This window comes from Procambarus clarkii, chromosome 21 (assembly GCF_040958095.1).
Source record: "Procambarus clarkii isolate CNS0578487 chromosome 21, FALCON_Pclarkii_2.0, whole genome shotgun sequence".
NCBI lineage: Eukaryota > Metazoa > Arthropoda > Malacostraca > Decapoda > Cambaridae > Procambarus > Procambarus clarkii.
In genome coordinates this window covers 30449698-30465301 of record NC_091170.1, presented here as the reverse complement: position 1 = coordinate 30465301, position 15604 = coordinate 30449698, and the positions used below count along the sequence as shown (strand labels likewise).

Genomic DNA, 15604 nt, shown 5'->3' with positions numbered 1-15604 from the left:
TAACTCCCAGGTACCTATTTACTGCTAGGTAACAGGCGCATCAGGGTAAAGGAAACTCTGCCCATTTGTTTTACCAGCGGTACCGGGGATCGAAGCCCGGTCCCTAGTTCCACGAGTCTAGAGCGCTGTCCACTCAGCCACCAGCCCCACCAGTGTGTATGTGTGTGTTTGTGTTTAAATCAGGAACAAATTAACACGTGACGAATAACGTGACAATATATAACCCGGCAGATAATCTGAAACCAGAACGTTAAGCATTTTCATGTTAATGAACCCATCTTCTGTAGTATGAACAGTATACTTCAGTCGAGCAAGGTATACAGGCAGTAAAAAAATGAGAGAATGTCTTTATAACAATGGTTGACCTCACATGTATCCAATCTAGTCATATATATATATATATATATATATATATATATATATATATATATATATATATATATATATATATATATAGGCACCCACCCACCACCCACCAGAGGACTCGAACACTGGCCATCAAGATGGCAGGTACACACTTGTATCCACTACACCATACATCAGAGCCCTAAAAAGGTGGGAATTCCGGGATATTTAACCAACCAGATATCCCATCCTTTCCAGGCAATGAGACAGTGAGGGATCTCTCGCGTTTTTCATCAAGCCCTATTATATGGGAGAACTCGTTGCCCATGCTTAATGCACAGACTTGCTTATAAACCACAAGTTTGAAGTATAGAATTTTAGACACTCACACCCACCAGGGGATTTGCGTAGAGCAACAAGAGACTAGTAGAACACTTGGGAGAAAAATATCTTAAGAAAGCAACACCAGAATGCATTCAAGGACGAAAAATCTTACCTGATTAATGCATGATTGAAAAGCATGTCAAGAACATGATGGAGATAGTGTACATTTTTTTAACTGAGAAAGCCATGAACATAGTTTCCAACATGAGATTAAAGTCTTAGTCCGCCACATAAGATAAGAGCCCCACAGTCTCCCACTAAATATCGACTCTTTATATATAGGCTTAAAACCCGGCCCAGGTGCTAGATCTCAACCCATCAAACACAGCATATACCGGAGCCCACGATCTAAATCTCTACCCGGAATACACAACAAATACCTGGCCCCTAGGAGCTAAATTACGATGTGGTAAATACAGCCAGCAACGGGGTCCCAGGAGCTAAATCTCAACACGGGTGGACCCAAGTGAGGACAAAATATATCGCGAAATAAAGGGTCTGACGTTCACCAAAAATATTAAAACAGGTAACAAATGGTGAGCAATAAAATACAAGAATAACAGAGGTCAGCGGAGGAGAGGTCACCGGATTAGAGGTCAGAGGTCAGCATGGACTTGTGTCACGCCCACCACCTGATACCAGTCACTCTTGTCACGCTTGAGCCGGACGATCTGGTCACACTTGCACCGGTCAAGCTTGAAACAGTCACTTTCGTCACACTTGTTATATTATGCCAGTCACTCTTGTCACACTTGCGGTATTAATCAATAATAACAAGAATGATATTATAACAGAGTGACAACCGTGACAAGAGTGCCTTCACTCATGCCATGCTTCCTGTCATGCTTGGCACGCATGACAGGAACTTTTGCGTTCAAAGTGACCCAACATGCCGGTCACTTTTGTCACGGTTACCCCACATTATAACAGTCACTCGGGTAATGTAATTGGTGGTTGAATACAATTGAAATAGAAGTGTCAGTTTCTCTCTCTCTCTCTCTCTCTCTCTCTCTCTCTCTCTCTCTCTCTCTCTCTCTCTCTCTCTCTCTCTCTCTCTCTCTCTCTCTCTCTCTCTCTCTCTCTCTCTCTCTTTCTCTCTCTCAGTGATGACCCTGGGATGACCTGGCTGACAAGCTGAGATAATCACTGAGCTAATCCCTAGTCTGATTACCAGTTACCTGACTTGTCCAGGAAACACAGCTGCTCGTCCAGGTATAAATAATAGTCTGGTCCAGGTATACATTAGCAGATACAGGTGAAGGAATATACACAGTTGAAGGTAGAGTTATATAGTATAAAATAGTTAAACATATATTTTTGGGTTGGTTTAGAGAGAGAGAGAGAGAGAGAGAGAGAGAGAGAGAGAGAGAGAGAGAGAGAGAGAGAGAGAGAGAGAGAGAGAGAGAGAGAGAGAGAGAGAGAGAGACAGACAGACAGACTAACGATGCCAAAATACACTATGCCTCTCCCTCCCCTCGGGAACAGTTTCCTGAAGCCAACAAGACCAATGTGAAGGGGGGGGGGATCTAAGTGAGAGATGTTGTGAGGGAGTGAGATGAATGAGGTAGGGAGAAGTCTGAGGGAGAAGGAGGAATGAGGGAGTGAGGGAGAGGGAGGTGAACCAGCCAGGTCATCCATATTCCATATGCTTGCTAAAACAACAACGTCTCAATGGTTCTCAACGAAGAACCAAGAATAAGAAGACAATTCTCACTAACAAGACCTAACTCAACACCAAGATTATCACTCCATCTAGACATCAACAAACACAGCTCCATCATTTGACCCAAGCTGTGTGTGCAGAAACCTCCTTCTATATAATTACCTCTAACTGCCATAATTTAGATCCACCTTAATAGGAAACTGCGGAAGATTATCAATCCCGATAACATAAACGGAAATACATCTAGTTAATACAGTATTAAGTATTTACACTAGTAAATACAGTATTTAAGTAGTTAATACATTAGTATTAAGTCCAGGACGTAGAGCCCAGGACGTAGAGCCCAGGACGTAGAGCCCAGGACGTAGAGCCCAGGACGTAGAGCCCAGGACGTAGAGCCCAGGACGTAGAGCCCAGGACGTAGAGCCCAGGACGTAGAGCCCAGGACGTAGAGCCCAGGACGTAGAGCCCAGGACGTAGAGCCCAGGACGTAGAGCCCAGGACGTAGAGCCCAGGACGTAGAGCCCAGGACGTAGAGCCCAGGACGTAGAGCCCAGGACGTAGAGCCCAGGACGTAGAGCCCAGGACGTAGAGCCCAGGACGTAGAGCCCAGGACGTAGAGCCCAGGACGTAGAGCCCAGGACGTAGAGCCCAGGACGTAGAGCCCAGGACGTGGGGTGTTTGAAAGCAGTTTGGGCAAATCCTACACAGTCTTTTTTATAGGCGCTTCATCTACTAATTGTTAACTATGGTAGGTTAGGCTGGATTAGTTTATGGTAGGATACATCAGCTTGGTTAGGCTGGGTTGGACTGGTTGAGGTTAAAAGAGTTAGGCTGAGCTACGGTTAGGATTAGCTGAATTAAATTAGTTTTTTTTTATATGAAGCTCGTTTAGAATGAGTTAGGTCAGGTTGAATCAAGTTAGGTTCAGTAAAGGACAGGTTGTGTAAGGTTAGGTTGGGTTAGGTGAGGTTGGGTTAGGTTGAGTTAGGTTATGTTAGGTTAGGTTGGGAACGGTTAGGTTAGGTTAGGTGAGGTTAGGCTGAGTTAGGTTAGGTTAGGTTAGGTGAGGTTAGACTGAGTTAGGTTAGGGGAGGTTAGGTGAGGTTAGACTGAGTTAGGTTAGGTTAGGTGAGGTTAGACTGAGTTAGGTTAGGTTAGGCTGAGTTATGTTAGTCTTTAAAACAGCAAAAAAAGACTCGTCTAGCGAACCTCCTTATTTACGAAACGACCTAAGCACCCGCCCCCCCCAGACGCCCCCCGGCGCCCCCCGGCGCCCCCCGACGCCCCCCGGCGCCCCCCCGACGCCCACAGGAGATAAAAGGCACTCACAGGAGACAAAAGGCACTCACCCAGGGAGTTGTCGTAGGCGTTGATGTGCTCCGAGGTCATGAACTGGTGGACGAGGGCCGTTTTGCCTACCCCCGGCGCCCCCAGCATCACCACCCGGTACGGGGTCGTCATCTCTGACGCCGACGACGCCGCAGACGACGCCGCAGACGACGCCGCAGAAGTGGCCAGCGAGCAAGGGTGGGACCACGCGCACCCGTCTGCGCTGGTGGGGGGAGGAGCAGAGATGGGGAGGTCAGTGAGGGGGGAGAGAGAGAGAGCAGAGATGGGGGAAGGGAGGGAGGGAGGAAGTTCTAATGTTTCAAGTCTCCAGGGTGAGGTGGGAAGGAAGGGGGGAGAGGGGGGGGGGGTTGATGAGGGGGCCAGATGCGATAATGAGGCTTAATGGACGGAGGTAGTTGAAGGGGGTGTGGAAGGGAGGAGAGTGTGGAAAAGGGAGGGGGAGAGGGGGTTAGTGGGAGAGGAGGGGGTGAAAGGGGAGGGGGGTAAGTTTGATGGAACATCACTCCTGCTGGGATAAAACGATGGAAGATGAAGAAGGAGGAGTGGGAAATCAAAATAAGAAAACGAGAGAGAGAGAGAGAGAGAGAGAGAGAGAGAGAGAGAGAGAGAGAGAGAGAGAGAGAGAGAGAGAGAGAGAGAGAGAGAGAGAGAGAGAGAGAGAGAGAGAGATAACGATATAATGAGTGACCTTGTAAGAAAGAATGAGTGAGAGTAGAGGAGACAGTAAGCAATGAACACATAAGCATTGCTCATCCATCATTCAACTCCTCAATACACAACATCCAGCTCAATCACCTACCCCCCCCCCCTTCCTCCCCATTAATGCACATACAACATACACCACATGAAAAGCAACGCTCGTATCAACAATTATCACAAACACGTTCACACTTCACCCCTCGCCTAAGGACGAAAAGTCCTTAGGCGAAGACTCCATGTAAATCAAACTCGTTTGATTTACATGACGCAATTTCAACGCAACATGAACGCAAAATACGAGCCCGGCTCAGATAAAAAAACGCACACACGCACCATTTAACGCACGTGTGGCCAGCTACCAAAAACCAGAACACAATACAATAACAAAACAATAACATTTACGACTCGAAATCGACGCGACGTAATCCTCAAGCAGGACAGCAAAAAATTATTCCTCGAGTTAATCTTGCATGGGAATGTGCTCTATCTATAGCAAGCAGGAGAGCAGGTACACGAGTAAAGCAGCAGAAGCAGCAGCAGTAGCAGCAGCAGCAGCAGTAGCAGCAGCAGAAGCAGCCACAGCAGAAGCAGCAGCAGCAGTAGCAGCAGCAGAAGCAGCAGCAGCAACAGCAGCAACAGCAGCAGCAGCAGCAGCAACAGCAGCAGCACCACCAATATTGGCGAGTGACGCAGGAGAAACACTAGGGGTCGTAACGAGAGTGGCTGGTCCTCGTATGATTACTGCCATTATAAGTGAGCGAGATGCCAAATGGGTTTATAATAGGGGTTCGCGTAACCCCTATTACTTCTTGCGACAAATACTGATGGGTTAGATTATAGAGGAAGAGAGGACGGGAGAGGAGCTGCGGTGAGAGGAAAGGTGGGAGGGAGGACGAGGTCTGAGAGGAATAGAGAGCGGGAGTAAACGGGAAGTGGAAGGGTTAATGACTAAAGAATGGAAGAGAGAAATAACGCGAAGGAGAGGGGGGAAAAGGGGACATGGGGAAGAGCAGAAATGGGAGTTATATATGGATGGAAGGGGACGAAACAGGAAATAAGGAGAAGAGACAGAGGATGAAAGAGAAGCCAAGGTGCAGATATACACCTAAACACACGCACACACACCTGTATACACACATATACATGCATACATACATACATACATACATACATACATACATACATACATACATACATACATACATACATACATACATACACACACACACACTCGCACACACACATACACACTCACAGAAGGCTGAACTCAAGGTACCATCTGGGAGGTGAAATCCTGCAAGAGTCAAATAGAGAGAAAAATCTGGGAGTTGATATCACACCGAACCTATCCCCATAAAAACTGCCTTTAGAAACCTGTGTAAGGATTTGTTCACCACCTTGTATACTACTTATGTCAGACCAATCCTGGAATATGCAGCTCCAGCCTGGAGTCTATATCGAATTAAACACAAGACAAAGTTAGAGAAGATTCAGAGGTATGCCACCAGACTAGTCCCGGAACTGAGAGGTATGAGCTACGAGGAAAGGCTAAGGAAGCTAAACTTCACATCCCTGGAAAACAGAAGAGTAAGGGGAGACATGATAACCACCTACTAAATTCTCAAGGGAATTGACAGGATGGACAAAGACAAACTCTTTAGTACGGGTGGAACACGAACAAGGGGACACAGGTGGAAACCTAGTACCTAAATGAGCTACAGAGACATTAGAAAGAATTTTTCAGTGTCAGAGTAGTTAACAAATGAAATACATTAAACAGAGATGTGGTGGAGGCTGACTCCATACACAGTTTCAAATGTAGATATGATAGAGCCTAATAGGCTCGGGAATCTGTACACCAGTTGATTGACAATTGAGAAGCGGAACCAAAGAGATGAAGCTCGACCACCGCAAGTACAACTAGGTGAGTACACACACACACACACACACACACACACACACACACACACACACACACACACACACACACACACACACACACACACACACACACACACATTGCATGATACAGAAACCCTCCCCCCCCCACACACATATTTCTTGCAACCCCCACGGCCGGGTCGACGACCGGGCCGCGGGGACGCTAAGCCCCGGAAGCACCTCATGGTACCCCCATCCCGAGCTGCCTCAAGAGTAACGAACACAAAGAAACATCAAAATAGGGAGAAAAAAAAATTGCTAAGAGAAAACAAGAAGAGGAACCAATCAAACAGTTACAAATCAACAACCAATACTGACTAAGAACAAGAAGCCAGTCCCCCATGATCCACCCCACACCAAGCCTGCCAAACTCCCCCATAAACTACCCACCATATCATCCTCTCCATCCCACCATAACCATCCACACACCGAGTATATAATACCCACCATTGCATACTCCCATCACCCCCTCGTCCTCCACAAGCTTCCCCTCTCCCTCTCGTTAAACGCTACACTCAGCATCCTCCAGATCTTCGCTGCCTTCCTCCTCCTCTGACATCACCTGCGTCTCCTCTCATCTCCCCTTCTCATCTCCCCTCATCTCCCCTAACCATACACACCTGGAACCATCCAGTACCCCCCTACCCCTCAGGCTGGGAGCTGTCTGAAACGAGGACTGTATAAATAGGAGTTGCTTCATATAAGCCAATAGGCATCCTGTAGATTCCTATATACCTATCTTCTCACTAGCCTCAAAAACATGGCTCACTAATGTTAATGAATTGTCAAAATATAGGAGACGGTCAAATAAAGGACTGTGAATATGTATCCATTAGTAGTAGGCATCCATCAGTCTCAGGAGATTATGGAGTTGTAATATATATTCATTACAAAGGATAATATATATATATATATATATATATATATATATATATATATATATATATATATATATATATATTTATATATATATATACAGACTAAGGATATTTATCCGGATGTGATAGCAATAGAACACAAAAAACTCACTAATGCAATAATCCCCAGAGAATATGAGATAGCAAGGAGAAGGAGAAGAAGAGAAGAAGGAGTGAGAGACGCTGGTAGCCATGAGAAGTAATATTTAGAATAAACTAATAAAAGGAATCATTCTAGTGTATGGGTAAGACAAAAGGAAAGTGTTGGTAGCAGTGATCTACAACTCCCTCCCCCTCCCCCAGAGAACCACAAAGGACCCCAGAAGACCAAGACAGGAGCCTGAGCAGACCTTACAGGAAATATTCACCAAAGAACTACTGACATCTGACATCAATAAATATAAGGAGCCTCAGACGTGTGGGAATATCACATGAGCGGAACAACGTGTTCAGCAAATACCAATCTGGCCAACGTCCCGATAGCGTTCATGAACTGAGACAAGGGAGCCGTATGAACGCTACTTTCAACCTATGTGAGAGTCGCACTTGAGTATGCAGCTTCGGCAACGGAAAACCCATCTAAACCAACACAAAATATAACTAAAAAATGTCCAGAGATGCAAGCAGTTTCTAACTATTATACTGACTTATGAATAAATACTAAAGGAGCTGGACCTCACCATATTGGAAATAAGGAGGAGTAGGGGAGAAATAGTAACAACATTCAAGATTGTAAAGGGGATTGAGCAAGTTGACAGAAACTCAACGTTCCAGGTGAGAGGCAGGAGAAACGAGGCACCTGAAAACTGGAGAAAGAAATGAATCACAGAGATGTCAAAAATAAACTATTTAGTGCAAGAGTCGTAAATTCTACGGAATGAATTACACGAAAAAAATTGCGTCATTAACTTCATCCATAATATTATACATATGAAAATGAACGACAGAATGTACTTCTAAAGTTTTTTTTATATATATGGGGGTTTGGGAGCTGAGGCTCAACTTTTCAGACACATCAAGATGCAGACATACACTGTTGCCAGTCACATAATTACAAATAATGAAATATAATTTTATCTATACTCATCTTCCTCTAAGTTCGTATCAGTCTGACTATCTGTATCTATCTCTATAGACTATCGCATTTAGTAAATGACTCTGCAAGGGATCCTTAAAGAACAACGGAAGGTTAACGATGGGGTTAGCCGTCAGACAAAGTTCAATGCGTCAATGGTTAACTAGTTATTTATTAACTAATACTTAGTCAATTATTCCCTTTTTAACGAGTTCAGTGAGAGGATCAGGCAGCCGGAGAAACCAAGCCTTCGTTAAGGAGAACTGGATTATCGAGCATGAGTAAACGAACCGTTGTTGATAAGTCAGGGGTCACGAACCCTGGGATAACAATTCAAGCTTAATGAGATAGGGTTAACAGGGTTGTTTAACGAGAATAAATGGACGAAAGGGGGAGAGAGAGAGAGAGAGAGAGAGAGAGAGAGAGAGAGAGAGAGAGAGAGAGAGAGAGAGAGAGAGAGAGAGAGAGAGAGAGAGAGAGAGAGAGAGAGTAGGAGAAGCGAAGCTGTCATCACTACATATTTTCCTCTATACGAGATTGGGAGGGAGGGGAGTGAAAAGGAAGGAGAGGGCGAGAAAAAGCAAAGAGAAGGAATGGGGAACTGAAATGGGAAGAGGAGGAAAAGGAGTAAAGAGATAAGTAGTTAAGGGAAGGGAGGGGGGGGGGGGGGGGTAGGCGCTATCCAGCAATAGGTTAATACCCTTAACAATAGGTTAATCACTCGCATAACTACGTAATTACCTGCCCACTTATCAACAGCTGTACACGTATCAACACCTGCACACACTTATCAACACCTACACACACTTATCAATACCTACACACTTATCAACACCCACACTGCCCTGATTTTCTAAATAATTGCATTGTTATCAATGACACTTCATCAGATCATCAATCACTCAACAGCCTCGTATCCACCGGTCACTGTACACATCCCGTCTCCTGTTGGTCCTGATAATGACTAACTCCGCTTATCCGAGGCCGTTATAGCATCTATGCGTCGGATGTTAGTCTGGTTGTATTTTGAACATGTTACAATAATGATGAATATTATGCTGTTGTTGAATATTATGTTGAACATTTGCGTTCAAAATTGAGTATTTTATTGATGTTTAACGTCTTGCATATTGTATTCAATTAAAAACTAATGTCATTGGAGGAACGGAGAAACAGGAGAGACATGATCAGTACATACCAAATTTTCAGGAGAGTAGGCAGGGCGGAGGACAGACATTTAACACGGCTGGTACATGAATAAGAGAACAACACAGGTGGATACAAAGTTACCAATCTGACAGATTGGTGAACAGACATCAATCTGTCTGTTCACAGATTGGTGAACAGACAGAATGCTCTAAGGGCGTGAGGTTGGCGAAAGCAGGATCTATATACAGTTTCAAATGTAGATATGACTCGGCCCAGAAGGCTTGGGAACTTATATGCCAGTCGATTGAATGTTGATTGGTGGACCGCAGAACTAAAGCTCAACCCCAACACACACACACACACACACACACACACACACACACACACACACACACACACACACACACACACACACACACACACACACACACACACAAATGTAGATATGACAGAGCCCAGTAGGCTCAGGAATCTGTACATCAGTTGATTGACAGTTGAGAGGCGGAACCAAAGAGCTAAAGCTCAACCCCCGCAACCACAACTAGGGGAGTACACTAATCCAGCGACAAAACGACAAAATTTCAGAACAAACACGAAAGTGTTTGGATATAACCATGTATATGCAAATGAGTCCCCAGGTGTACACTTCCGTGATCTATATTAAAGCCGAGTTACATCTACCCCCAAACATGATTTCTTTTTACTAAGTAAAAAAAAAAATTAAAAAACGCTCATATTTTGTCGATTTTTTTAATAGATGTTGTAAAATCAAATATCAAGCCAGATATTTCTATTTCCAGACTTGATGAATTCAGATTTAAAAAAAAAAGTTCCATTCTGTTAATTAAATTCAGCGATTATAATTCAGCTTATGATTTTTATTTCAATATTCTACACTAGTACTCTTACTAATAATAATAATAATAATAATAATAATAATAATAATAATAGTAGAGATGAAATAATCACTATTGCTTCAGGAAAGGATGCAAAACAATGCTGAAACATAGTTTAATTTGACCTCGTGTGAAGGCCAATTGCAATAGTTTCATGCTCCCATTTATGACTATTTAATGAGGCTTTGTTGCGTATTTCGCTCCACTCTCAATGTTGCATAGAAGGATTATACATGCATCTGTTGCAACATTTATGTGTATTCCTCCAGTCACACGGAGCGACCGTGACGACGACAATGAATAGGTCTTGTTCTGGGGGGTATGATGTAGCTTGAGTATCAAGGACCAGGTCACGAGGACCAGGTATCGAGGCCCAGGTCACTAGGCCCAGGTCACAAGGCCCATGTTCAAACTTAGAATAAAAATCTACTTTTTGAAAATGACTTAAAAAAACACCTGAACATAAAGCCCAGCAGCGCAACAAACCACCTCTGGACACCTGCCTAGCAAAACACCTGCCTAGCAAAACACCTGCCTAGCAAAACACCTGCCTAGCAAAACACCTGCCTAACAAAACACCTGCCAAACAACTGAGCCTTGACACACACAACACAGCCTCAAAGTGCAACAGAGCCTGGACGTGCTCAAACTTTTTTGGGGGAAATTCCAGCATTCAAGATTAAAGACAAACTCTTTCACAATTCCAACATTCCAAGGAACCAGACGGGTCCTGAACAATTCCAGTATACAGCAATACGAGATACGTCATACATAATTCCCAACATTCCAGGCCTCACAGATATTCCAGCAATTCTCCTATACAGCTCAGAGGAATGCAGCTGCCTACAGAAAGATGTTGATCTGAGAGCTTATATCATCATGTTACAATGATCTGCACGCAACTGCACACACACACACACACACACACACACACACACACACACACACACACACACATATATGTCTATGGCTATAAGGGAATGTCTGTCACTCTGCTCAAGGCTGGAATCCAGACACTTGGGTCTACCCTCAGAAAGCTTTGCAGGACTAACAGTTATTTTTTCCTATCCCTCCTTAATGAAGTCTGCGGATGTGAAATGTTGAGCCCCAAGTCCATAGACTTTAGCATTAGTATGAAGGATGGCGGAATTATGTTCTAAGGACTACCATTTGGTTTCAGTGTTGATGATAGATATTTTGTATACATATATATATATATATATATATATATATATATATATATATATATATATATATATATATATATATATATATATATATATATATATATAAAAGGGGATACCACCTATGATGCAGTTATGGGGACCCATAGCGTATTTATTTATTTGTTTATTTATTTTGTAATCTCAAAAGATTTTTAACATTTCAAGCGAGAGTCAGTCAGAAATAGCAGCACCATTCTCTCTCTCTATATATGAATATATACTCATGTGTTGGAGTCTGTCTATATAGAGAGCAATTTGTGGAATTGAAGCACCCTGCTAGCTAAATAACCCGCGAATTCCGCTTGCACGACAAACAAACAGTCACAAACATACACAAACATACACTCGTTTTGTCCAGCCAAACTGTGTCAAGTCACGCCCAACCCCCAAAGATATATTCATAAACTTTAACTTATTTTGTATTTCAAATCGGTAATTTCACAAATAGAAATTATGTTTTATTGTATTTAGAATTGTGTGTATGGATAGGCCTATGTTAGGTTAATCTAGGTGTCTAGGTAATAATTTGTATTTCACCCATTCGACAGGCTAGGTTCGTTAAAGCAGCGCCCGACACTCAAGACGCATTCATTACTTTTAAAATTCTATGTAATAATTTTCATGTATAAATTAATATTATTATACATAAGAGTTCTATGGATAGTATGTTAGGTTTGATTAGGTGCTTAAGTTCTGTTGGCAATCATTTGTATTTGAGTGGGTGAAGCAGAAGCAGCTTCGATTTGAACAGAGGTTCATCAGCGAAGCTCTGTTCAAGAAATGTTCTAAGAGTTCATCAGTTCAAAGTCCGCTGAAACCTCCCCTCCTTTGTTCATTCATTAACATGGGGTTTGTTGGCTGACTTAACTAGCATATGACCTCTGTTGATGAGGACAGGCTGCTTAATAAGGGTGACTTGCTTCAGGTCGAGAGGGAGTGAACTTTGAACTCACCGAGGACGAGTCCTCGGGTGAGTTCAAAGCTTAACCTTGAGACAAGGGCGGGTGTGTTCAAGGATTTCCAAGCTCAATTATTTGTTCTAGCACAGTGGGAGCATTAATTAGTCTCGCAGGCATATAAAAGTGAACAAAATTAAGAGAGACACACACATGCTGAAAAGAAAAATTTAGCCTTTTTCCGCAATTAATTTGTGAATAAGAAACGGATTTGAATAACTAATTTGATAATCAAATTAAGAGAATATAAGTTAATTACCAAATTTACATAGAGTCTAATCCTAAATTATACTGACAAAAAAATTATGTTTAGACCAACGATTCTTGTGATTGTTATTATTATTATTTTGTATTATGTTATAGATTGTTAGCACATTCAAAGACGAATTGAGGAAGAACATTTTGGGAAGTTGCGAAAATATACATTTTGCGAAAATATATATTGCTGATCACAATATCGCGTATAAAGTTTCATTTACTTTGGACCATTGGCGCCTTGACCCGCAGAACCACAAATACACAGCCACCAGCTACACCCACTGATCCACCAACGACCAGAATAGAGAAGGATCCCAGAGACACCAATCTTCTGTCCAATTGGAACTTCAGGACCTCCCTAGGGTGCTACTTTGGCTTGAAGGTGTTAGGTGATCCACGGCCCTGTCATCTAAATTGCTAACCAACTTGTTCCACCTTGTGCCAAATCCTACCAGTGCCACCATATGTGGCAAGTGTGGCACTACCACTGTTGCCACACTGATGGCACTTCTCACCACTGTTGTCCCACTGGTGGAACTACCTTATTCCATTGATGCCATACTGGTGGCACTATCTTGCTATCACTGGGGACACACTAGGAACACAGCCTTGCTAAGAAAACCGAAGAATGATAACCTTTAATCACTAACACCTTGGTAAGCTTAGGCAACCGTTAAGACAATACATATATACATACATACATACATACATACATACATACATAAATACATACACATACAAAGACAGTTTATTTAACACAAGGGGCACACGCACTAGGGGAAAATAGGTGAAAATTGAGTGCCAAAATGAGCCATAAAGTCATTAGAAAGAATTTGTTTAGTGTCAGAGTAGTTAATAAATGGAATGCATTAGGCAGTGATGTGGCGGAGGCTGACTCCATACACAGTTTCAAATGCAGATATGATGGAGCCCAGTAGGCTCAGAAACCTGTACACCAGTTGATTGACAGTTGAGAGGCGGGACCAAAGAGCCAGAGCTCAACCCCCCCAAGCACCACTAGGTAAGTACACACAAACTCATATATAATATATATATATATATATATATATATATATATATATATATATATATATATATATATATATATATATATATATATTTATATAAATGTGATGTACTCTAGCTGGTGGAGGCTGGGTTAAAGAGTACATTATAGAGTGCACAGTTCCCATCGTGTGTGTGAAAAATTAGAGTGAATACAGCTTGGGAGGCAGATCAAGATGAGTACAGATAGTGGGTACAGCGAGTGCGTACATCACGGTGAGTGAGGCGAGTGAGTTGATGGCGCTGTGGTGTTACCAAGCACATGAATTAAGTAAGCACAATGAACTAGGAGGGGTTCACGATCCCCTAACGAGTACAAATACGCAGCAAACTGCACACACAGAGCACATACCACATGGGTGTACAACGTACAGTCATGTGATCATCCGTGCACATCTAGAGTACACAGCTAGAGTACACATCTAGAGTACACACGAGTACTTACCTTATTTCCTCAAACTTCCAGTTCGGAGTTCAGTCGTTGCAACCAATATGTCTATACAATAACTCTCATCTATACTCATTTTCCTGCAGTCAAACATATACACAAAATATAACGCTTACTGCTAATGTATATTTTTAAATGTGTTCTGGATATACAGATATACAAACCACTAACCATACATACGAGACAAATGTTCACTCATACAACAGAACATACAAAACCCCCAAATGTGTATACGAGAAACATACAGAAACCCAAACATTGCAAAGAATGAGGCGAATGAAGAATGGAGGATACTAGAGGTTAATCCTACCAAATGCAATGTTATGAAGACGAATGAGAAGGAAAAAATTGAATGGGAATTACACAATACAGAGGGGAAAAAAACAGCTGGAAGGAAAAGTTAAGTTTGGTAATTATCGAGACAATGTAACCAGCCTATGGCAGACCATATTGGAAATACCTGGAAAGGTATAGACGGCTGGTGCTAGAAATAAGAAAGCTAAGCCAAGCAGATAGATTATGAGAGCTCTACCAGAGGAAACATGATCACTATGTACAAAATATCGAGGAAAGCATATAACTTGAAAATGAACATCCTTTTCCAAATGAGGGACAACAGGGCAACAGGACACGGTGGCTGACGGGAGGTGGCTTCCACAACTTTACAAGCTGTGGAAGCCACCTCCATTCACAAGCTGTGGAAGCCACCTCCATTCACAAGCTGTGGAAGCCCACCTCCATTCACAAGCTGTGGAAGCCACCTCCATTCACAAGCTGTGGAAGCCACCTCCATTCACAAGTTGTGGAAGCCACCTCCATTCACAAGCTGTGGAAGCCAGCTCCATTCACAAGTTGTGGAAGCCACCTCCATTCACAAGCTGTGGAAGCCACCTCCATTCACAAGCTGTGGAAGCCACCTCCATTCACAAGCTGTGGAAGCCAAGTGTTCTTGTGCCTATAACGGTACAATTCATTCCCAAATACGATAGAAAACTTTAAAACTTTAAGAGCCAATCAAGCAGCGCGCGTTAATAGGCGCTGATAAACGCGTACACAGCAACTCGTACACACACACACACACACACACACACACACACACACACACACACACACACACACACACACACACACACACACCCACACACACACACACACACACACACACACACACACACACACACACACACCCACACACACACACACATACACACACACACACACACACACAC

At 43.0% G+C, this 15604-nt stretch overlaps 1 protein-coding gene across 1 annotated transcript in view; it reads right to left on the bottom strand.

Annotated features, from left to right (window-relative positions):
* Window positions 1–1325: 1325 nt before the first annotated feature.
* Window positions 1326–15604, bottom strand: part of LOC123751843 (uncharacterized) — a 155831-nt gene continuing 141552 nt past the window's right edge. The window contains exons 4-5 of the mRNA XM_069328641.1: window positions 3725–3947; window positions 1326–1424 (exon numbers count right to left, since the gene is read on the bottom strand). Coding sequence (XP_069184742.1) covers window positions 1326–1424; window positions 3725–3947 — 322 coding nt within the window. The remainder of the gene's footprint in view (window positions 1425–3724; window positions 3948–15604) is intronic.